General features: G+C 43.9%; 2 protein-coding genes across 7 annotated transcripts in view; both read right to left on the bottom strand.

The window, feature by feature from the left end:
• Positions 1-1,478: 1,478 nt before the first annotated feature.
• LOC100083387 (phospholipase A and acyltransferase 3-like) lies at positions 1,479-9,674 on the bottom strand. Of its 2 annotated transcripts, none has more exons than XM_007657889.3 (5): positions 9,579-9,674; positions 8,288-8,363; positions 3,990-4,092; positions 3,184-3,452; positions 1,479-1,703 (listed from the first exon to the last, which is right to left on the bottom strand). In XM_007657889.3, the coding sequence occupies exons 2-5, from the start codon at positions 8,300-8,302 to the stop codon at positions 1,602-1,604; spliced, it is 489 nt and encodes a 162-aa protein (XP_007656079.1). In that variant the 5' UTR covers positions 8,303-8,363; positions 9,579-9,674; the 3' UTR covers positions 1,479-1,601. The 2 variants fall into 2 exon arrangements, with proteins under 2 accessions (XP_007656079.1, XP_001513952.2); XM_001513902.5 differs by lacking the exon at positions 9,579-9,674 and adding an exon at positions 9,111-9,354.
• A 3,656-nt stretch (positions 9,675-13,330) lies between these two features.
• Positions 13,331-23,052, bottom strand: part of ATL3 (atlastin GTPase 3) — a 32,116-nt gene continuing 22,394 nt past the window's right edge. For all 5 annotated transcript variants that reach the window (XM_029059663.2, XM_029059660.2, XM_029059662.2 and 2 more), the window contains 4 exons: positions 22,744-22,800; positions 21,490-21,561; positions 18,068-18,499; positions 13,331-16,437 (listed from right to left, as the gene is read on the bottom strand). In XM_029059663.2, the coding sequence (XP_028915496.1) occupies positions 16,351-16,437; positions 18,068-18,499; positions 21,490-21,561; positions 22,744-22,800 (648 nt within the window). In that variant the 3' untranslated portion in view covers positions 13,331-16,350. The remainder of the gene's footprint in view (positions 16,438-18,067; positions 18,500-21,489; positions 21,562-22,743; positions 22,801-23,052) is intronic.

Raw genomic sequence — 23,052 nt, 5'->3', positions numbered from 1 at the left:
CACATAGTAAGCCCTTAAATACCAACGTTACTAGACAGTCTACAGTATGCTGCTCACCCTACAGAACACCGTAGCTGTCATTTTCAGCTCCTCCACTCTACACAGCTAGGTGGAGATGAGCCCAGCTTCAATAATATCTTGGTTTTTTCAGAGTGCTTTTATTTCTAAAGGGCTTTCACATTGCTTATCTCATTTTTGCCCTCATAATAATCCTGTGAGATAGGCAGAAGGGTAGGTATTCCATTCAGCAGATGAGAAAACTGAGGAACAGAGAGGTTAAGTGACTCACCCACGGTCACACAGCAGGCCGGTGGCAGAGTTCAGACTCAAAACAGGGTCCTCCATTTCCAGATCGGTGCTCTTCCATTAGACCATGCTGCCTCCCCTATGTTCAATCAATCAATAGCATTTATTGAGCAGTTGCTATGTGCAGAGTGCTGTACTAAGTGCTTGGGATAGTACAATAAAACAAAATTAGCAGACACATTCCCTGCCCATAATGAGTTCATACTGTGTAGTCAATAGGTGGATATTGATTTTGTGGACTGCGGTGCATGTGATAGCTCACAGTCTTATAGCTGGCTGGGGACGAGAACAAAGCTGTAAGCCTCCAGCTTGGCCTGATGCCACAAACCACACTGACAGTCTCACCAATGATGGGCTGGTCTTCCGACTCAACTGTCCACTTCCTGTTCTATCATTATATAGTTGGACAGTGTCCTGCCTAGGCAACAGAATTCTAAAACAGCACCTATTTCCTGTTGACAAAGACACCAACACCTCATCCATGACCAGGAGGTTGGTTGAGAGAGAGGAGGGAAGTGAGGAATAGGATTCAACTGGTAAAAATGCTCTACCAAAATGCAAGGAATTTCACTTGGGATAAGGCAATAAAATAAGTCCTTTAGGGTCAATAATGAAGCTGTCTCCAGCCTGGTTGGGGACTGAATTTAGTGGTAACAGAATAAAATGGCAAAGATTCAAACTGGGGCAAGAAATGTTAGTTTCAAAAAGAATTTACTGATGGTAATTTCTCAAAATTTAGGGAACTTTTTCCCTGGAGATGTTTAATAACTGCACAGATTTTCATGGCCATCATTTCAAATGACTCTGGTGAAGATGCCTAATAGAGCACAGGCTTAGGAGTCAGAGGACCTGTGCTCTAATCCCGGCTCTGCCACTTGTCTGCTGTGTGACCTTGGGCAAGTCATTTCACTCCTCTGGGCCTCAGTTACCTCTTCTGTAAAATGAGGATTAAGACTGTGAGCCCCATGTGGGACAGGGACTTTGTCCAACCTGATTAACTTGCATCTTCCCCACTGTTTAGAATAATGCCTGGCACATAGTAAGTGGCTAATGCAATCGTTTACTATTATTATTAATGCCTTCCCAGACAACTGAAATGCATCTCCCAGGGCAACCCCTACCTAGCCAGGAAGGGGAGTATGTTGAGCTCTGAACAATCTCCACACTGCAGGTTTTTTTCCTTAATAAAATTTCCAGCTTTATTTCAGTAACTGCATGGATCCAAATTAGTAAGAAAAACCAACCAATCTCTGGCAAAGTAACACTCTAAAACCCCAACTCTCTCGGGATGATTCTTATTGATTTTGACGTTTGTTCCTTGATAACATCACACCAATAAGGCCCACCACAGCTAGGCCCACTCCTGCCACACTTGCTCCCACCAAGGCATCTCGGACCTGGAAACAGAAACAGTGACTAGTCAGCAAACAGTGGCTCTTTGCTATCCTCCCACCCCAACCAACCACCACTTTTCATCCAGTTGGGGTACACAGCCCTGGCAACATTTCAGACCCCTTTGTTAACAGAGGAAACAATACACTGAGGAAGGCCAAGCAAAGATGACATGGAGAAGGAGGACAGGACCATGTTGATGTAAAAAAAGAGAAGCAGCGAGGCTCAGTGGAGAGAGCACGGGCTTGGGAGTCAGAGGTCAGGGGTACTAATCCCGGCTCTGTCACTTGTCAGCTGTGTGACTTTGGGTAAGTCACTTCACTTCTCTGTGCCTCAGTTACCTCATCTATAAAATGGGGATTAAAACTGCGAGCCCCACAGAGGACAACCTGATTACCTTGTTTCTCCCCCAGTGCTTAGAACAGTACTTGGCACACTGTAAGCACTTAAATGCCATCATTATTATTTTTAAAAATAAGGATTTCCCAGTTTGAATTGGAAAGGTTCCTCACAGTCATCCCAGTAGTAATAATGATGATGATGGCTTTTATTAATTTTTTTTCTGAAGTAGATAATAAAATAACGAGACACCTTTCTGTCCCATACAGGGCTCACAATTTAAGTGCAAGTATAAGGCTTTTACCCCATTTTCCAGAAGAAGAAACTATGTTGCAGAGAGGATAAATGATTTGCCCATGATCACACAGCAGTCCAGAGGCAGAACTGGGCCAAAATCCAGGTACACTGACTACCCAACCCATGCTCTTTCCACTAGACAACACTCCCTCCTGAGTGGTGACTATGAACAACCTCCCCAAGAAACTGGAGGGAGATGAACAGCCTAGTTCATTGTGAATGTGATGTTACATTTCTAATTTTCTACATTACCAAGCACTTAATACAGTGCTTTGCACACAGTAAGCACTAAATACAATTGAATAATGCAAGCTTTTCTATAGCCCCATGACATTTCCCAAGCAACATCTCCAACAAAATATTTCTGAGTGAGGGTAGGATGATCCTAAATGTTGAGCTGGTGAACAGATTCTGAGAAGAGACGAGGCAGGCTACCCTGTGAATAACTGATCCGAGTGGGTGGGGAAATCTCTCCAAATTCTTTCCCAGCAAAAACTGAACTAAATAATTCATTGAGCTTTTGGGTTATGTCCTTTTCATCCCTGTTACGCCTTTCCAATCATTAATGGTATTTGTTGAGAACTTATGGTGGGCAGAACACCATCCTACGCACTTGGGAGACTACGATAGAGTTGGGCGGTATGATCTTTGCCCTTAAGGAACTTATCGCCTAGCAATTCTTAAACCTTTTCCGCTGCAGTCATCAAGCGGCTGCCCCCTCAAAACTTCCAGCTTTTGATTCCTTTCAAAAGTATCTAGTTGCTAACTTGGTTCTTCCTGGTGAGTTGGTAAAACTCAAGCAAAGGACCACCCAGACCAGTTCTTTTTTTATAAAAGCAGAGAACGCACCTGGTCACTTCTGGGCACCCCATATCTCAGTTCGTTCACAAAGTGCTCGCAGTTTTCACTGGTGAGCTTGTAGAGGACCTCTCTTCCCACCTGCTCCTCGGCATTCTGGATGATTTTGCTGGGAGGCAGAGGCTGGTGAACTGTATCGTGTTTGTTGTTGATCCGATACCTGTCCCTTCCAACCACGTCATAGAGCAGCTCCTTCTTTACCAAGGCTTTATCCGTCAGGGCAGACATGATGCTCGAGGCACCGGCCCCGGCGTACTCACCTTTGGAACAGAAAGAGAGGCCAATAGAGTCAATTTCCAGAGGTGAATCAAACTTTCATTCAAGCGTTGCTTCAATCATTCAGTCAGTGGTATTTATAAAGCGCTTAAGCTGTGCAGAACACTGTACTAAAGGCTTGGAAGATTACAAGAGAGTAAATAGGCACAGTCCCTGCCCCAAGGAGTCTTCAAACTCCACTTTTCTCTTTTTTTTAATTGGTATTTGCTAAGCGCTTATTATGTGCCAGTCACTGTTCTAAGTGCTGGGGTAGATACAAAGTAATCAGGAGGGACACAGTCTATATCCCACATGGGACTCACACACTTAATACCCATTTTACAGATGAGGGGGCTGAAGCACAGAGAAGTGAAGTGACTTCTCCAAGGTCACATGGCAGACAAGTGGCAGAGCTGGGATTAGAACCCAGGTCCTTCTGATTCCCAGGCCCAGGGTCTATTCACTAGGCCACACTTCGTCTGAGGACCCTCTGAAGCTGCACAGCAGGGGCTGCATTTGGGTGCCTGGGGACGTGTACTTACTTGGGGGAACCAGATGGACCACATAGCCATCGCCCACATAGATGGCCCAGTGTCTGTAGCACATTCGGAAAATCTCAATCAGGTCTCCGGGGTTTGGCTCTGGCTGCAAGACCAAGCACAGGGTCAGGTAAGATACTGAATTGGAAACTGATCCCCAGATCTAGGGTGGGAATCAGGAGCCACAACTCAAGGGGGCAAAGCTCCTTGTGGGCAGGGAATGTCTGTTTGTTATACTGTACTCTTCCAAGCTCTTAGTACAGTGCTCTGCACACAGTAAGCGCTCAATAAATACAATTGAATGAACTCAATCATATTTATTGAGCACTTCATGTGTGCAGAGCACTGTACTAAGCATTTGGGAGAGTACTACGTAATAGAGCTGATAGACACATTCACGGCCCACAATGAGCTTACCGTCTAAAGGACTATAACCCCTCAACACTTCGATCCCTGTTATGCAAACTTTGCAGGGCAAGTGATAAACTCCAGACCTGCACAGCCAGTGCTGGGTACTGTATGGGATGGAATGAGACTGAAGAAAGTCTTGGAAGGTGGCAAAAACTGCCTTGAACACACCCAAGAATCCCTCTTTGACAAATGACCAAGAGAAAGCTCAGTGGACAGAAGGGAGCTAGTGTCTTCTATATTTCTCTTGAGCAATGGTTCAGCATCCTTTAGTCTCTGCACTTGGTGAATCATGAAAAGCTACTGCATTTTTTTGAAGCTCAGTCCTCCTAAAAGCCTGATATATAGCTTCCCTTCCCTTTTCAAAAAGGGAGCTGTCATTCCCACTCTGTTCTGGGGATCAGAATTCAGGATTCTTATCCTTAAGCTCCATTTGAACTCTTTCTAGTCCAGTTGGAAAGTTTGACGAGAGAAAGGTGGAAGGAGAGAGAGAGAAGGAGAGAGCGAGAGTGAGAGAGAGAGAGAGAGAGAGAAAGAGAAAAGGGGAGAGAGATGATGGGGGAGAGGGGTGGGGAAGGTAAACTGGGATTTGAACCCTGCAAGCTGGGGAAGTGTTAATCTTTCCTCTATATAGCACTGCTTGGGCATGGCGGGGTACCACATTTGTATTCTAGGACTCTGCAGCAGAAGGACAGAGAGGGTCTGGGGAAAAGCGTAAAACTGTCATAACCCTGCCTCTGCTCCCCTAGACCCACATAGTTTTGTGCTGACCCTTTCCTGGCCTCTCCTCCCAGGAATGCCTTCAAACATGCCCATGTCTCCCCCGTCCAAAAAAAACCCTCTCTCGACCCAATTTCCCCTTCCAGTTAACATCCTATTTCCCTCCTACCCTTCCTTTCCAAACTCCTAGAACGAGTTGTCTACACAAGCTGCCTTGAATTCCTCAACTCCAACTCTCTCCTGGATCCCCTCCAATCTGGCTTCCATCCCCTCCACTCCACCGAAACTGCCCTCTCAAAGGTCACCCATGACCTCCTTCTTGCCAAATCCAATGGCTCCTACTCTATCCTAATTCTCCTCGACCTCTCAGCTGCCTTTGACACTGTTGACCATCCCCTTCTCCTGCACACTTTATCTTACCTTGGTTTCATGGGCTCCATCCTCTCCAGGTTCTCCTCATCCCTCTGGCCATTCATTCTCGGTCTCCTTCACGGGCTCCTCCTCCCTCTCCCACCCACTAACTGTAGGGGTTCCTCAAGAGTCAGTTCTTGGCCCTCTTCTGTTCTCCATCTATACTCACTCGGTGAACTCATTCACTTCCACGGCTTCAACTATCATCTCTAAACAGATGACGTCCAAGTCTACATCTCCTAGCCGGTTCTCTCCCCCTCCCTCCAGGCTCGCATCTCCTCCTGCCTTCAGGACGTCTCCAGCTGGATGTCTACCCACCACCTAAAACTCAACATGTCTAAAACTGAACTCCTTATCTTCCCTCCCAAACCCCGTCCTCTCCCTGACTTCCCTGTCACTGTGGATGGCACTACCATCCTTCCCGTCTCATAGGCCCGCAACCTCAGTGTCGTCCTTGACTCTGCTCTCTCATTCACCCCACTCATCCAATCCATCACCAACACCTGCCGGTCTCACCTTCACAATATAGCCAAGATCCGCCCTTTCCTCTCCATTCAAATAGCTATTGTGCTGGTACAGGCTCTCATAATATCCGGCTGGATTACTGTGTCAGTCTCCTCTCTGATCTCCCTTCCTCCTATCTCTCCCCACTCCAGTCTATTCTTCACTCAGCTGCCCTATTGTCTTTCTACAGGAATGCTCTGGGCATATCACTCCCCTCCTCAAAAACCTCCAGTGGTGGCCTATCAACCTTCACACAAAAGCTCCTCATTCTTGGCTTCAAAGCTCTCCATCACCTTGCCCCCTCCTACCTCGCCTCTCGTCTTTCTACTGCCCACCCCGTTCACTCCGCTCCTCTGCCTCTCACCTCCTCACGGTCCCCCTTTCACACCTGTCCCACTGTCGACCCCTGGCCCACGTCCTCCCGCTGTCCTGGAATGCCCTCCCTCCTCACATCCGCCAAACTCTCTTCCTCTCTTCAAAGCCCTTCTGAGAGCTCACCTCCTCCAGAAGCCCTTCCCAGACTGAGCCCCCCATCCCTCTACTCCTCCTCCCCTGCTCTCCCCTCCTCCCACCCTCTGCTCTTCCCCCTTCCCCTCAGCACTGTATTCATTTGTATATTTATTATCCTATTTATTTTGTTAATGAAGTGTATATCTCCTTGATTCTATTTATCTTGATGATGTCTTGTTCTGTTCCATTTTGCTTTGTTGTCTTTCTCCCCCGTTTAGACTGTGAGCCCGCTATTGGGCAGGAATTGTCTCTATTTGTTGCCAAATTGTACATTCCAAGTGCTTAGTACAGTGCTCTGCACATAGTGTGCTCAATAAATATCATTGAATGAATAAATGAAAGGAATGGACAGTGGAGAGAAGAGAAAGGGGCAGGGAATTGCCCTCTCCTCCCTTCAGAGCTGCTAACACCTCCTTCCTGCCTTTGCCAGGGAATACGGCCAGGTTGGGGAGGGCGGGTAGGCAGAGATGCTTGCCCAGGAAGAGATGGGGTTGGCAGGGGACATTAGACAACGTAAACAATGGCCCTTCTCAGCTCATCTCCCTAAAGTTGGTGCTCCCCACAGCCCCAGCTGCTGCAGATCAAAGTCTAGTTATTGCCTGCTCTGTCAGAGCTTCAATCTGGGAAAAGGCTGGAGAATTTGATAAGGGGCCAGGGAGGTGGAGGGTCAAGAAGCTGGGAAGAGAATTAGGGGCTAAAGAGGAGGGGGGGGGGGCTTCATTTTTCATTTGACCCTAGGCCCCTTACTCTGTGGAGTTTTAGAACCAATCAATGAGAGGACTACAATGAGGGGGAATGGTTAACTCTTTGTGTTTCCCTCTTTGATCATGGAAGATTCAGTTGGATGGGCAGTTTAATCCACAGCTGGGAAAAAGCTAAATCAGGAGCTATATCTGACTGGGCTCAACCCCAAGGGTGAGAGACTTGGTATTAAAAAAAAGGATTAAGCCTTCATTACCCACCTAGTTCCCAGTTGGGACAAACGGTACTGAGTCCTGAAAAGTAGCTGGGTCCTAATAATAATGGTATTTAAGCACTTATATGCCAAGCACTGTTCTAAGCACTGAGGTAGACACAAGCAAATCTGGGTGGACACAGTCCCTGTCCCACATTGAGCTCTCAGTCTCAATCCCCATTTTCCAGATGAGGTAATTGAAGCACAGAGAAGTGAAGTGATTTGCCCAAGGTCACACAGCAGACAGAAGCCAGGATTAGAACCCTTGACCTTCTGACTCCCAGGTCCATGCTCTATCCACTATGCTGCTTGCTCCTAGACCAAAGGGAGTCAGCAAAAGGGCCTAAAACGGATCCATCACAGTTTTGGCTTTAAGCCCCTTTGTTCTAATCACCATTGTGTCCTTCCCCAACCCTGGAACTAAATCCAAGTGGCCTGACAATTCTTAAACAATAAGCCAATGGCATCTGACAACTCATTCGCAGACACACTGCTTTTCCAGGAAGGCTAAATCCTGTGGCTAGAGCTCATGAAACTTTCTCAAGACAAGGGCATATTCATTATCAACTTGCTCTTCTGGCCTGTCCTCCAAGGAGCTTCATGAACAGTACCCAGTTCTGAGAGTTTTCCGGAAGTGACAGGTGAACGGTGTGCTGCATAATGAAGGCTCAGCTCCACACACCCCAACTTCCTGATAACCAAGTGACACAGAAAAGACTAAGGATCCCTTAGGTCCTCGGTCCAAAGAGCAGGCTCCCAGAGTGGGAGAAAACACTCAGGTTCAAGTACTCACAATGAGAGCTCGCATCTTTCTTCTGTTGAAGGATGCTGCAAAGTTCTTGATCCTGGGACAGTTTCTGTTTCACCTCCTTAACCAAAACAGATGTTAAGTGGAGTGCATTTGCATTAAAGAGTAAACACCTCCCCAAGGGCTCACTGAGCAAATGACCCAGAAAATCTTCAAATGATGGAAATAGCTGGAAGAGGGCAACAGACGCCTTTGCTCTGCCTTCCTTATTGCTCACCTGCAGAGCAATGTTATTCACTCTCAGTGAATGTTCTTTTTTTAATTGGTGAAAGAGATGGTGAAATAATACCTAAATTCATTTTCCACAAGTAGTCCCTTTTTTTGGAGTATTTAAGTGCTTACTATGTGTCAGGCACTGTAACAAACACTGAGCTAAATACAAGTTAATCAGGTTGAATCCAGTCCCTGTTTCACATGGGGCTCACAGTCTTAATCCCCATTTTACAGGTGAAAGAACGGAGGCACAGAGAAGTGAAGTGACTTGCCCAAGACGACACAGCAGACAAGTGCCAATGCTGGGAATAAAACCCAGGCCCTTCTGAGTTCCAGGCTCCATTTAATAGGCCACCCTGACTCTTCCTCTCCTAGGCCCCTCCCTCTCCTCCTCCAGCAGCTTCGATGCTTAACTCACCCAGATATTTTCCCCCTTTGCTTCTCCTTTCCATGCCTAAGAAGAGAGGGGGCATTTGAGGTGAATCAAATACCGAAAGTCTGCTGATGAGAAGTAATCACTGGTTTCAGGTCACTTTCTGGCAGCAGCTGTTCAAAATCACCTCCCTCCCCTGGGCACCCTTCTCCAGGAACTCACCTGAAAAATCAGCAGCCTAAATCTGGCTCGAACAAGGAGGATTCTTCGAGGATTCTTATCGTCTTAGAGAGCACACTCTAATTCAGTACGCACTTCCAATTACTGACCTCCACCAGGCTTCACAGTATTCTGCTCTGCCCTGATCTTTCCAGAATCCTCCCCCTCTGAACAGCTGATGTGGGCGGGATGGTGAGGGGGGAAGGGAAAGTAGTAGCCGCTGGAAACTCCTCCAATTCCCTCCCTTCCCCCCCACAGAGGTCTCTCATAGTTGAGGCCGAACCCATGTGACTGAACCGAAACACAGAATGACCGCCACTTGCTCACTCAGCTCTATTTTCAAAAAAAACAAACCCCACAAACTCAGCAACATTAAACCCACTCTTCAGGGGGGAACCTGGTGGGAAGATATGCCAGAATTGCAACAGGAAAAAACCCAGATCTGCATTTCAGAGCACAAACTCTACCAACCTTGTAGGACCTGGGAGATGGAAAGCTTCCGCACTGCTCAGAGCGAGAAAACTAAAAGCGGAGACGGGAAAAACAGGATGAAGTCATGACTCCTCCCTTTTTGACTGCCTAATCAGCTGCCAGGCTTAGGCCTCGTTAGTGACAGCTCCAATTGTTTGCATTACCAGCTAAAAACTTGCCCGAGCCCAAAGGACTGGCACTATTTAAGGGGAAAGAGCAGAAGCTTTGGCCTAGTGAGATAGAGATAGTGGGAAGGTCGTAGGTTCCAATCCGGGAAGAGCCTGGGCTTCGGAATCAGAGGTCATGAGTTCGACTCCTGGCTCTGCCACTTGTGAGCTGTGTGACTGTGGGCAAGTCACTTAACTTCTCTGGGCCTCAGTTCCCTCATCTGTAAAATGGGGATTAAAAGTGTGTGAGCCCCACGTGGCACAACCTGATTACCCTGTATCTCCCCCAGCACTTAGAACAGTGCTCATCACCTAGTAAGCGCTTAACAAATAGCAACATTATTAATCCCACTCTGCCACTTGTCTGCTGAGTGACTTTGGACAAGTCACTTCACTTCTCTGGACCTCAGTTCCCTCATCTGGAAAAATGGGGATTAAGTCTGTGAACCTTAGGTGGGACAGGCACTCTGACCCAGTTATTAGTATCTACCCCAGCGCTTAGAACAGTGCTTGGCACATAGTAAGTTTTTAACAAATAACATATTATTCGATTTTTAATGCTCTAGAAATATCATCTCTGTCAGCTGCAGGAGCTAGCAGCATTTCAGTTTAATATGCAATCTCCTTTCAGAGCGGGGGTTGGCCCGTGGGAGTGACTGGCTTTGTTTTTTTCTAATTCCACTGTTCTAATTGACATATTGTGTTGAACTGAGCTGTAATTTCTTTGACATTCCAGCACTCTAAACGTCGCTATTTGGGGGCTTCTAACTTCCCCAGATTACTCAAATATACTATCATTAGGAGCTTAATGCTACAATTATGGCGTATCACTCATCCCACTTCATCTTGTGACTCTTTGTCCCCTCCAACTCCTCATGACCTCTTCTTCCATCACTTCTGGGGCCTCCCTCTACCTTCCTCTTGCTCACCTGCAAAGCAAGTCATTCTTGGTGTATGGTTTTTGACAAAGTTCCTGAAAGAAATGGTGAAATGATACCTGAATTCATTAGCCACAAATGGCCCCATTTCTCTCCCTTGACCCTACTTCTCCTCCTCCAGCAGTTTTGTAACTCACCCAGATATTTTCTCCCCTTGGCCTTTTCTTTCAATGCCTGGGAAGAGAAGGGGTATTCGGACTGGCAAATGCATGTTTTTTTTATCTGCCGTGACTCTTAAGACATAAGCTAATAATAATTGTAGTGTTGGTTAAGTGCTTACTATGTGCCAAGCACTGTATGAAGCCCTGAGGTAGATACAAGATAATCAGGTCAGACAGTCCCTTACAATATAAGTAATGATAATAATATGTTAAGCATTTACTATGTGTCAAGCACTGTACTAAGCCCTGGGGTCTTAGTACAAGATAATCAGGTTCCACAAGGGGCTCACAGTAAGTAAGAATGAGAACAGGGACTTACTCCCCATTTTACAGATGTGGAAACCGAGATAAGTGGCTTGTCTAGGGTCACAACACGGCAGGCAAGAGAAGCAGCGTGGCCTTAGTATAGATAAAGCATGGGCCTAAATTCTAATCCCATCTCCATGCTTGTCTGCTGTGTGACCTTGGGCAAGTCACTTAACTTCTCTGTGCCTGTTACCTCATCTGTAAAATGGACTGTGAGCCCCATGTAGGATAGGGACTGCGTCCAACCTGATTAGCTTGTATCTACCCAGCACTTAGAAACATGCTTGACACAAAGTGCTTAATACCATCAATTTTTATTAAGTGACAGAGCTGGGATAAGAACCCAGAACCTCTGACTTTCAGGCCCAACCTCTTTCAGGGACATCTCATATACAGTGAATGCAGGGTCCTTCATGTTAGGGGAATAATAAATACTTGATAGTAGCCATGTGCCAAGCAAGTAGTCATCGGGGACAATTGATATTGAAAACCTTGTGTATTTTCTGCAAGAGAATGGTGAGGGCATTTTGGTTGTTTTACAAGGGTAGGTTGGGGTAAGGTCTAGAGGATCCCGTCTCCAATCTTCAGAATCCTTCTAAAACAAGTAGCTAGCACTTGGGTGCCCTTGCTTTTCCCAGCACCTGTTCAAATAATAAATATAGGATCTATTTGCCTTATTTGAACATGAACTCCCTAAATGTTGATCAAGAATTGTTCTATACTTTGCTTAATATCATTTACCACAGAGAAGCAGTGTGGCTTAGTGGGTAGAGCACAGGCCTGGGAGTCAGGACCTGGGTTCTAATCCCAGCTCCATCATCTGTCTGCTGTGTGACCTAGGACAAGTCACTTAATGTCTCTGGGCCTCAATTACCTCCATCTGTAAAATGGGGATTGAGAGTGTGAGCCCCATTTGGGACAGGGGGACTGTGCCCAATCTGATTAAGTTATATCTGCCCCAGTGCTTAGAACAGTGCTTGGCACATAATTATGGTATTTAAGCATTATGTGCCAAGCACTGTTCTAAGCACTGTTCAAGGTAATCAGGTTCTCCTACATGGGGCTCAGTCAATCTCCATTTTACAGATGAGGTAACTGAGGCACAGAGAATTTAAGTTACTTGCCCAAAGTCACCCAACAGGCAAGTGGAGGAACGGGGATTAGAACCCATGACCTCTGGCTCCCAAACCTGTGCTCTTTTCTATTAAGCCATGCTGCTTCTCTACATAGTAAGTGCTTAACAAGTACAGTAATAATAATAATAATAATAATAAAGTGGGAAGCAGTGTGGCCTAGTGGATGGGCCTGAGAGTCACAAGATCTTGGTTCTAATCTCAGCTCTGCCACTTGCCTATGTGACCTTGGGCAAGTCACTTCACTGGGCCTCCTTTCCTCACCTGCAAAATGGGAGTTAGTTACCCCGTCTCCCTCCTACTTAGATTGTGAAGCCATGAGGGACAGACAACATCTAACCTGATTATATTTACCCCAGTGCTTGGTGCACAATAAGCACTTAGATTATTTTTACCCTCACTGTAAAGCCGCTAACACTGCCAATCAGTCAGAGTCTTGCAGTCTGGGCTGGCTGGCCTTAAATTTGCTTCTTTCAGGAAGGTACTAATCACTGACTTTTTTTTTAATTGCCTGTTATAGTATGGAACTCAACTCAGTTCTGTAGGAGGAAAGCCAGATTGTTGGAAGTTGTCCCTACTTTCGGGTTTTTTAAACTATTTTTAAGCATCAGTGATTATGCTATGCAAGAGTCCCTGTGTTTTTCAAGAAGTGGGTCGGTAATATTAAAATTATCACATACTACACAAAACAAGGTTCTGCTTTATTTAGTGCCAGAGTCAAGTTCAGAATATTTTGACCAAAAAAGTCAAAAGTGCAAAAGAATGTGTTTTCTTGCTTCTACTTTCCCTCTCTCAGGGGTATGGGTGTGTGCTCACGTGTTCACATGTGTACATATAACCTCCCCCCCCACACACACATACTCTCTCCCCCTGCCTCCCCCCGCTCCAACAATAACCTTATGGATAAACTAGAGATGAGGTTGAACTCTTTTGGGGAACAATGATCTACTTAAGGAATATTCCACACTGCCAAAAGGAGGCAGCTTTGTTGTCAAATATATTTTATTTAAGTGAGGAACAAAAAAAAATACTCACAGGAGCAACGGCTAGCCAGCAATTATCTAAACTTTATTATAAATTGATGTCTGCAACTAGGCTGCTAATATAGAACATGCCTGTCGAAAACATAACACCCATTAACACCCATATCTTAAAAATTATTTTCTTAATTATACATGATCAAAATAATTTCAGGAGAAATGCAGAGCAACATTACCTGCCCTACTGCCAGATCAGATAAACATTAAAGATTTATAGACTTTAGAGACTTGCTTCTCTTTGGCTTACAATATAGTAGCCAAATTGTCGTTTTTTAGAGAAACAAAATCACCCATCTTTAGCAGTTTTACTTTTCCTATAACTAGTTACATATAATATAAATTTTGGAATTTTCCTTTGTTTTGCATTTGTGCTTATAATGAACAGTCCAGTGCTTAGTCCAGTGCTTGGCACATAGTAAGCACTTAAATACCATTTTAAAAAAAACCCTAAAAAATATAAATGTGCTAAAAACATGTATGACTGAAAGGGCTAGCTAACTAGTAATGGCAGTGTATTAATACTTTTGGTCCTAGAATTTGGAGAGGAATCCAAGTTCCTGAATGATGCCCCCAAACACAGAGTAGAAGGTAATGAGAATGAAGACGAGAAATGTTCTTTTCAACATGGCCACAAAGTCAACCTCCCAGAATTCATATCCAAGAGCGATGATGCTTTATGCAAAACAAAAAGTTCATGCACGGAGCAATCCGATCAACACTGGAAGAGTGAAAGTAGAAGCCAAGGCAAAAGAAGTCTCGTGTAGAGAATTTATACAATTTTGCTACAGGCTGAATTAGACGATTACAGAGAGAGACTTCTGCCCATGTGTAATAATGTAGCCCAAAGCCACTTGAACAGACCTGAGAGAACCTATTGAAAACTGAAATTAACCCCATGATTTTACCAACTCGTTTCTTCTGAGTCAAATCCTCCCTTTTGGAAGTTGTATGGATTAGAGAACCATTCGGAAAAATGGATGTACCAGTTCACTGGTATCCTACTGACTTGAAAGGACTTCAAGTGGCTTCCCAAAATGTCCAACTTAAAATCATTTAGCAGCTCGGGTACTAGGAGAATCACTGAAAAAAGAGCTAGTTTCCGTTCCTGGGTGAGGGGTGGGAGTTTCACACATTTTCAGTTTTTATTTTACCGACACCAAGGCAGGCAGGACTGCTTTAGACACAAATTCGGCTGTTCTAAAACTAACAAGTCTGGTTCAGAATTCACTGATAAGTTTTCATCACTATAAGACTGATTTTCCAGCCAAATGCATTAAGGGAAAATGCATTCCCTAAGGAGGCGCAATTCTAGCTAGTAATCATTAAGAATTAAGCTATTTAGTGTCCAAGTATCAGATCTTAGAATAAGCTGGCCCTCTGTATCTCACTACTAACAAATACAAATAAATCAAGCATTATGTTAGGTCTTACATAAACACATGAGGAAAAAATAGCCTAATCCCTGGAAATTAATACTGGATTTAATATGCACTAAGTGAAAAACTCTGGACTAGATTTTCTATCAATACACTTATAAGGAAAAGGCAACTTGGCATTCCTTTAACCATTTACTTGAATGTTATACTCCCAATTTTTTTAACATCACTTAAGGGCTACAAAATGCATGATCAAATTTATTTTGTAAAATTAAAACATGGAGCATAGATACAGATGTGCATATACACACAAAAACATCAGGTTTTAAAAATCATGTAAAAACCCATGAAGGCTCAATAGCATGAACTACAGAAAAGAGACATCCGATCAGCTCATAATACCCATTTTTTGATCAACCAAGCGAGGCAAAATAGGATGGATTGCTTACAAACTGTTGGGCTTTGGTGGGCTTTTGATCCTGTGCTCAGAGCTATTATGTTATAGCTGTCCCCCACAAGGCTCATGTCCACAGACTAGGGCAAGATTTACAGGTAAAAAATTAGAGCAACTGTGGTTTTGTTTTTAAATACATTAACCCAAAGCACACAAGTGGGGGACGCAAGCAGCATGCTTTGCACTGAGATGCAAAACGGAATTCCTCCTGGTCAGCTATTAGATATAAGACATTGTCTGAAGGCAGTTATATTTGGTAATATTTTCCTTCTACTCAAGAAAGTTTATCTGCATGAATGAGGTTACTTTTTAAAAAAATAAGAAAATTAAAGCAAAACAAAACAAAAAAACTACAATATATATGTGTACAGTTGACCAAGGCACAGCAAGGTGAAAGTGACTTTAATTACAGAGGTCACTATTTGAACTGGGGCTCTCCCTGTTTTTTAAGTGCCTCCTAAAGATGTATGCTGAGAGATTGTGGGGGAGGGGGGCAGGAAATCGAAAAACAGAATTTAGCAATAAAGTTGTCCATTATCACGTTCCTTAATCCCTTGAGAAGGGAGATGGAACTAAACTGCCAAGTGAGGTGGCTTCTTACATACTAGTCTTTGAATCTGGTAGCAGTTTTCCACATCAGGTGGAAAACAGGATTTAATTAGAATGAACATGTTTTAAAACCCTAATGTAGACAAAGAGGTTCAGCTGGAATTTTTTTTTCCTCTGTCACAGTCTATGACTTTGGTAGGCATAAAACTTCTTAAAAAGGTATCCCACTCCACCACTGATACTCCCTTGGGTTTTCTCTATCTTCTGACCCTATACATAGAAAATCATATATCCAATTTTTAAAAGGCACTATGCGGTACAAAAAGGACTTTAAAGCTGCTCTTTTCCTGTTTTCTCCCCCCGTAAAGTGCAAAAAAGGAAAGCAAAGTAATGAAAAAACAAACAAAAAAGCCCCCCAAACCATACACAGGCTTGGACCCATATCAGAAAGGAAAGAAATGCTTCCAACGGCATTCGAAGTGGATTTTAGAGTTCAAAACCAAGGGCTTAGGACTCTTCTGTTATTTCGGCACTGAATTTTGAATGAGACAAATTGCATCCTGCTCTGGACCTGGAACTGTAGCTATAGCAGAAACACGGTATCAAGATGGGACCAGTAGAGTTCTTGCTGGATCCTCCCAATTGATCTTACTGAATTTTCTTTTTCTCCAAGGGAGCTCTTCCAATTCCTAGATCTACAACTGTTCGAGTGGAGTTGCCCATTCGAGAGGTAGCCTGAAAAAGAATCCATATATAAAATCCATGAGTTTACAATACTCAACACTATGCCCTATATAATCTGGGAAAGCAGAAGAAACAGAGTATATTCGCTTTTTTCAAAAGTAAATGTATACACTTTCAAAGATTATGGGGCGTTAAAGGAGATAGGGAGAAATGTGGGGGACCTAGGAACTCCTTGCCCCAGGAACATCCAATTGCACCTAGGAATCCTAGAGACGGTGGCCAAAGAGTCGACCCAAATAATTCTTGTAGTTAACCTGGAACTAGCCCACTGTTAGGCAAATTCCTCTGAGTTGCACAACTAACTTTTGACACAGCTAACAATTACTCAAGAAAGAAAATAGTTTCTTGTCCTGAAAAAAAAAATCAAGAAAATCAAGAAAGTAATGTCAGAGGTCAGACTGATCAGCAGGATATTTTCTGGCTCAAAGGTAGGGAACGCCACAGCCATGTGCTATAATTTAAAATGAGAAAGGTCTATAAAATTTAAGAACGTTCCATTTTAGTAGAAATTAAACTGAAGAAGGTTGTGATTTACTGAAGCAAACTGATTTCCACGGCATACATACCCATGCACTTTGTTTTCTCTAGGCCCTGGACCTCCTTATCTCATATTCTCACTTTTAAAAAAAAATTATTTTACCATTTGAACTTTTGAAGGGGCTCTAAAAGGGAGCAAGAGCAGTATTTAAACAAAAAGCCTGGGTTGGGCAGTGGAGGTAAGGAGAGTGAGGGGCTCAGATCTGACTGGAGAAGAAAGGAGAGAGAAAGGGTAAGTGGCATTGCCCATAGTGAAAGTAGATGATGGAAGTTGAGAAGGCCCACTGATTCTGGGAGCCAGTCCCACAGTGAGATGGGGTCACAGTTGGGGTTTAGTCTACTCTGCACAAGGGTTAGGCAGTCTGACAATCAAGGGATTTGATCCACCTGGAGAGGATGGGGTGTTTAGCAAGGCACAGCGTAGTGGTTGGGGAGGTGGGAGGGTGACACTAGAAAGGAAAGATCATTTGGGGAGTTGGGACCAGAGTTCTTTTGGGAACCATTGAAAACTTTCTCCAGCCTAAATGCAATGACCGACGCATATGGCGGGCTAGCAAGTAGCCAATTACTGAAAGTTCTGTTCTAGCAGCATTTTAATTTTGCATTTTGGATAGAATCCTATTGAAGAATAAGGGGCCGATCTTCCCCCAACATGAGTCTACTCTGGGGGCAGTATGATCTCCACTGATCCACAGTATGGGAAAGAACAGTTGGGTATGTGCACATGATGGTCGAAGGATGAGTACCGCAATGCCATCTTTCCATAATGCAAGTTTCTTCACGACCACAACTACCTCTTGGTAGCAGAACTGACTGTACAGAGATGACCACCTTTTAGCAAGATTAAGAAGAGCAGGCAGTTATCTGCCAGAAAATGCAAAGGAGTGACAGAGAACATACGTAAATGATCCTTAACAGGAGTGGTGGACATCAATGGCAAACAGGCAAAACAGGATATGAGTTTGTCTTTTCTTTGCCCTGAAACATTCCTAAATGGCAATATATTTTGCAATAGAAAGGTAAATCCTTTCTGTCCATTACCACCACCCCCCTGGCTTGCTTCAGAGACACCATCACCACTTACCTGTTCCAATACATACGCAGCGCTAGAATCAATAGCTCCACCCAACTCCCGGTACTGGCCAGAGTACTTAACATACCCCCAGGTAAAGAGGGCTATTAGCAACAATCCGACCAGACAGTTGAACAGCTGGGCCACGATTTCAAGGCCTAAAAAGCCAGTGAGGCCAGAACCAATGTAAAAAGACATGATGATGCTAAACAGCACGGCAGGTGTGCGGAAAGTGTTAAAGATATTCTTGCTCTGGTTGCTCTTGCTGAAATTGTCATATAATTCTTTGATTTCCTTCTCCAGTTCATCTTGGTAACGTTGGCTGAAATCCTTTCCACCCATCTTCTTGGTCTTCCTAAACTGGTCCACAGACGCAGAGAGAAACTCATTGTGCTTCTGCTCGAGGAGTTCAGGGGACATGTAAGGCTTCTCTCCACCACAAATCTACAAGAGAGAAAAAGGCACAATATGCACCTGCTCTAACAGGAATTAGTGAGAAACTACTGTGTACTACTGTACTATGTTGACTTACTATTTATCAACCAGTGTTTACTCTTTATGTTTCCTCATTCTTTCAACTATGATTTTTTTAATCCATTTAGGTATCCTTGTAATTTTATGTCAGGAATTGAGTACATCTATAAATTTGAGTATATCTGTAAATACCCCATGTAGAGTGCTCGGCTCACAGAAGTGGCTTGACAAATCCCGATGAAGGTGAGGCTACGTGCAGAGCAATGTAATATTATATGTAATGTTTTAGATCTTTTAAAATACGGAGCAAGACAGAGAGGGCAATCAGCATTTACAATATGGAAAAAAAGGACAATGGCAGGAAGTGAAAAAAATTCTTATGAGATTTAAAATCATGGCCAGTTTAGTCAAAATGGATCAAATCTGATAAAAATGTGGACTCAATCGTAAATTTATTTATGAAAATAGACTACAGGGCTTTGATTAGAAACTGGGCAATTAGCCAGTCCAAGTGAGATAAGATGACCTATTTTCAGGTGCGATTCTCATCTTCTCCTTAGGTCTAACAACGAGCAAATGACACTTGACACACCCAGCAATAACACTGAAGTAGCATCTTAGTTCAAAATAATGTGGATTTCCCACTGCATGTCTCACTGAGAGACACTGATAGAGACAAAGTGAAATAAGTGGGACAGGTGTGAATTTGGGGTTCCTGCTCTGCCACCTGAAAAATGACCGACCAACTTCAAGTCCACTTGCAGTAGGCTGAGGCTGGGGGAGGAGCCTTGGCAATCACAGCAAAAGTGAAAGAGCAAAGTAAGGTGGCTCCAGCATGGCTATCCCCACCCTTTTTGCACTGCTGTTTCCTGGAGCTTTTTGGAGCACAACTGGAAATGCGTCAGGATGACTATACCAAAAAAAACTTCCAACGCTCAGTATGGTGCACGTAGTAAGGGCTTAATAAATATCGCTAAAAGGAAAAAGAAGCGGCTCAAGACATCTGCAGCCACTGCACACTTTTATCCCCAACAGCAGATGTGCGAGAAGCAGATGCAGCTTTGGGTGCTCGTGGGTCTTGATGTGTAGCTGCTTTGTCTGTCGTTCGTACCACCACCATCCCGTGCCTCTAGCTCATGTCTGTCTCTGTTTAATCCCCACACCCTGTCCCCCATGTGTTGCTTTTCCTTTTTGGAACTGGCCCGGTCCTCCTTCGAGCTACTGAAAATATGTTCACCTTTAGGAGGGGGTGGACAACTCTCAACTCTAGGTTGTCATTTCTGTTCCATCTCTGGTTGCTGGGACTCAACACTGCTCGCCTGGAATGTCAGAGGCCTGCCTCGCTGGGCATGCTCACGCCCAGATGTCCCAGCACGCACTGTCCCAAAACACTCAGGTGATGGTTTATATATTCCAGGACAACCTTAATTTAGCTCTTGGGTCTGATATTCCCAAAAGACATCCAGGTGACTGACCCATGAAAGTAAGTCAGTCAGTCGTATTTATTCAGTGCTTACTGGGTGCAGAGCACTGTACTAAGCACTTGGGAGAGTACAATATGACAATGGAAGCTGAGACGGTGTCGCACACTCACAATAAAGTCATGTATTCACACTTGATCCCATGGGCAACCACCATGTACTCAGGGCAGCAAGGCCCCTCAGGAGTAAGGGCCGGCAGCCCCTGCAGTTTTGATAAGACCCCCTCTGGACTGGCAAAGCAGTATGCACAGTGGATAGAGCACGGGCCTGGGAGTCAGAAGGTCATGGGTTCTAATCCCAGCTCTGCCACTTGTCTGCTGTATGACCCTGGGCAAGTCACTTCGCTTCTCTGGGCTTCAACTACCTGATCTGTAAAACATGGCCTGAGACTGGGAACCCCACATGGGCCAGGGACTGTGCCCAACTCCATTTGCTTGTATCCACCCTGGCACTTAGCACAGTGCCTGGCATATAGTAAGCGCTTAACAGATACCATTATTATTATCTAGACTCTCCAAACCTGGAGCTCAGCTCGGGCCACCATTTTCAGCCTGCATTGATTTAATACTAAATTTTAGTGAACCAGAGACCAGTTTATTAATTATCTCATGAGGGGGGTTACTGACCTTATAATTCAACAGTGGTGGAGTCAGGTACCCTCTCCGAATGGACTCTCATCCAGGAGACTAACTTTCAAAGCATGAGAGACACATCTGTTCTCACTAAAATATAATCACGGCTGACAGGTAAACTTCTTCCAAGCAGGAAGATTGAAATTGATCACGAGGCAGCTTTAGTGCAAGTAAAATCAAAGGAGACCTCTGCGTCAGCTAAACTACAGTCCACCAGTGACCCCTTTCCCCAGGCTGCACCAGCACCTGGGAATGTATTTTCAGCACTCCCCATTTCCAGAAATTTCCAAACATACAAACTGGATTGCTGGGTCGATGTTTCTCTTGGATTTTAATATTTCATTTTGGATTTTATTAGAATTTTGTTGTTACTTTCTTAAAAACACAGTTCCCATTTTATATTTTAGTCCCAACGCTGGTTGGTCACAGCCTAATTTGCATTAATTATTGTTAGAGTTTAGGGAACTATAACTCAATCAGTAAATAGCCTTTACTGAGTAAATGCCTCCTGTGTGAAGAGCACAATAAAAGCACCACTGTCGGGGATCCATTCCTAAATTAGTATTAATATTATTAGTCTCTAGACTGTAAGTTCATTGCGGGAAGGGAAACTGTCCACCAATTTTGTGGTATTGTACTCTTCCAAGCTCCTTAGCTCAGTGCTTTGCTCACAATAAATGCTCAATAAATACCATTGATTGACTGTTTCCATTCTGTATTGAATACATCAGGGCTATAATTTTCCATTTATCTTATATTACCAAGTTTCTCTGATTTTACCTAGTTGCCTTTTGCCTGATTTTGGCTATAAACCCAGGTTTTATGGACCCGGGTAAACACCACATACCTGTTCCATGTGGTTGTAATAGAGATCCTTGGCAGAGGCAGCAGCTGCTAAATTGTTGGCTTCAGCAGTAGCCTTTTAAGAAACGAAAATATGAAAGTAAGGTCTTTTCATTCAAAGTCTTTGAATGAAACCTATTTTTTTTCCTCATGTTTTGCTTTCTTTTTCGGTGTTAAGATTGGAGAATCATGGATGGCTTCTTAGGAGAAGCAGCATGGCATAGGGGATAGAGCATGGGCCTGTGAGTCCGAAGGACATGGGTTCAAATCTTGGCTTTGCCACTGTCTGCTGCATGACCTTGGGCAAGTCAATTTACTTCTCTGGGCCTCAGTTACCTCATCTGGAAAACGGGGCTTGAAACTGTGAGCCCCATTTGGGTCAGGGACTGTCTCCAACCTGAATTTGCTTGTATCCACCCCAGCACTTGGTTTGGCGCATAGTAAGTGCTTAAAAAATAGCACAATTACAATTATTAACAATACTAATAATAATAAAATCCAGGACTTCAATAATATGAATTTGTTCCAAATACCTTAACAATTCACTGACATCTCTCCAATTATAGCAGTAATCAATTGACGACTTTGCAATTTGCTACCATAGCAAAAACACACCCTAAAAATTTGAAAGAATATATTTCCCTTTGCACTCAGAGGTCTGCCTTAATTCAGGTTGTAAGGATTAAATACGGGGAATGTTATACAAGCAAAAAACAGAGTAAGGTTTGGCTATCTCAGGTAAGAGTTCTGCCTCAGAAAGGCCAAAAATTGGAATGAAATACTGCTTTTTTGCTCAACCCTGAAATCTTATTTTCTACTTAAAGTGAAGTCTAAATAGCTTTCCAAAAGCAATCCTGGCAGACGAATGTGACTGTGCTAAAAATGAGGAAGAGAGAAAACCAGGGTGGGCCTCAGTGTTCTGCCTCTAACCAGAGATAGTGACCCCTTTGAACAGAGGACCTTGCTCAGACCTGGGGCCTGGGAGTCGCAAGGACCTGGATTCTAATCCCAGCTCTGCCACTTGTCTTCTGTGTGACCTTGGGCAAGTCACTTCAGTTCTCTGTGTCTCAATTCCCTCATCTATAAAGTGGGGAATCAGACTGTGAGTCCTATGTGGGATAGGGATGGTATCCAACCCAATTATCTTGTATCTACCCTACTGCTTAGAACAGTGTCTGGCTTAAAGTGTTTAACAAATATCACAATTATTATTATTAAATCCCCTGCCTTCAGTCTCTGATGGAACAGAATTGCTTACCTGAAGCATTGACTTGGGATGAGGCAAATCTTCTCCCTGGTAAATCTTAATATATGCCTTAGGACAAAGATATTAAAATTATTATGAAAATTCATAAAGCACTTCAATCTCACAGCATTCTTATTAAACCAACAATAATCACCACAGCACTTGCCTAAAAAATTAGAAAGCCCAAACCAGAAATTAGCATCAACAAACCACAACTTTGGGCGCCTGGGTTAAGAGGAGTTATCTGGATGCTTCTTTCACCAGCACAGTGTCAGAGGAAACAATGAATTCCAATAATGGATTAATCCACTTGCCATGCAT

This window comes from Ornithorhynchus anatinus, chromosome 3, assembly GCF_004115215.2.
Source record: "Ornithorhynchus anatinus isolate Pmale09 chromosome 3, mOrnAna1.pri.v4, whole genome shotgun sequence".
Taxonomy (NCBI): Eukaryota; Metazoa; Chordata; class Mammalia; order Monotremata; family Ornithorhynchidae; genus Ornithorhynchus; species Ornithorhynchus anatinus.
The sequence above is the reverse complement of the archived record's forward strand: the minus strand, read 5'-3'. Positions and strand labels throughout refer to the sequence as shown.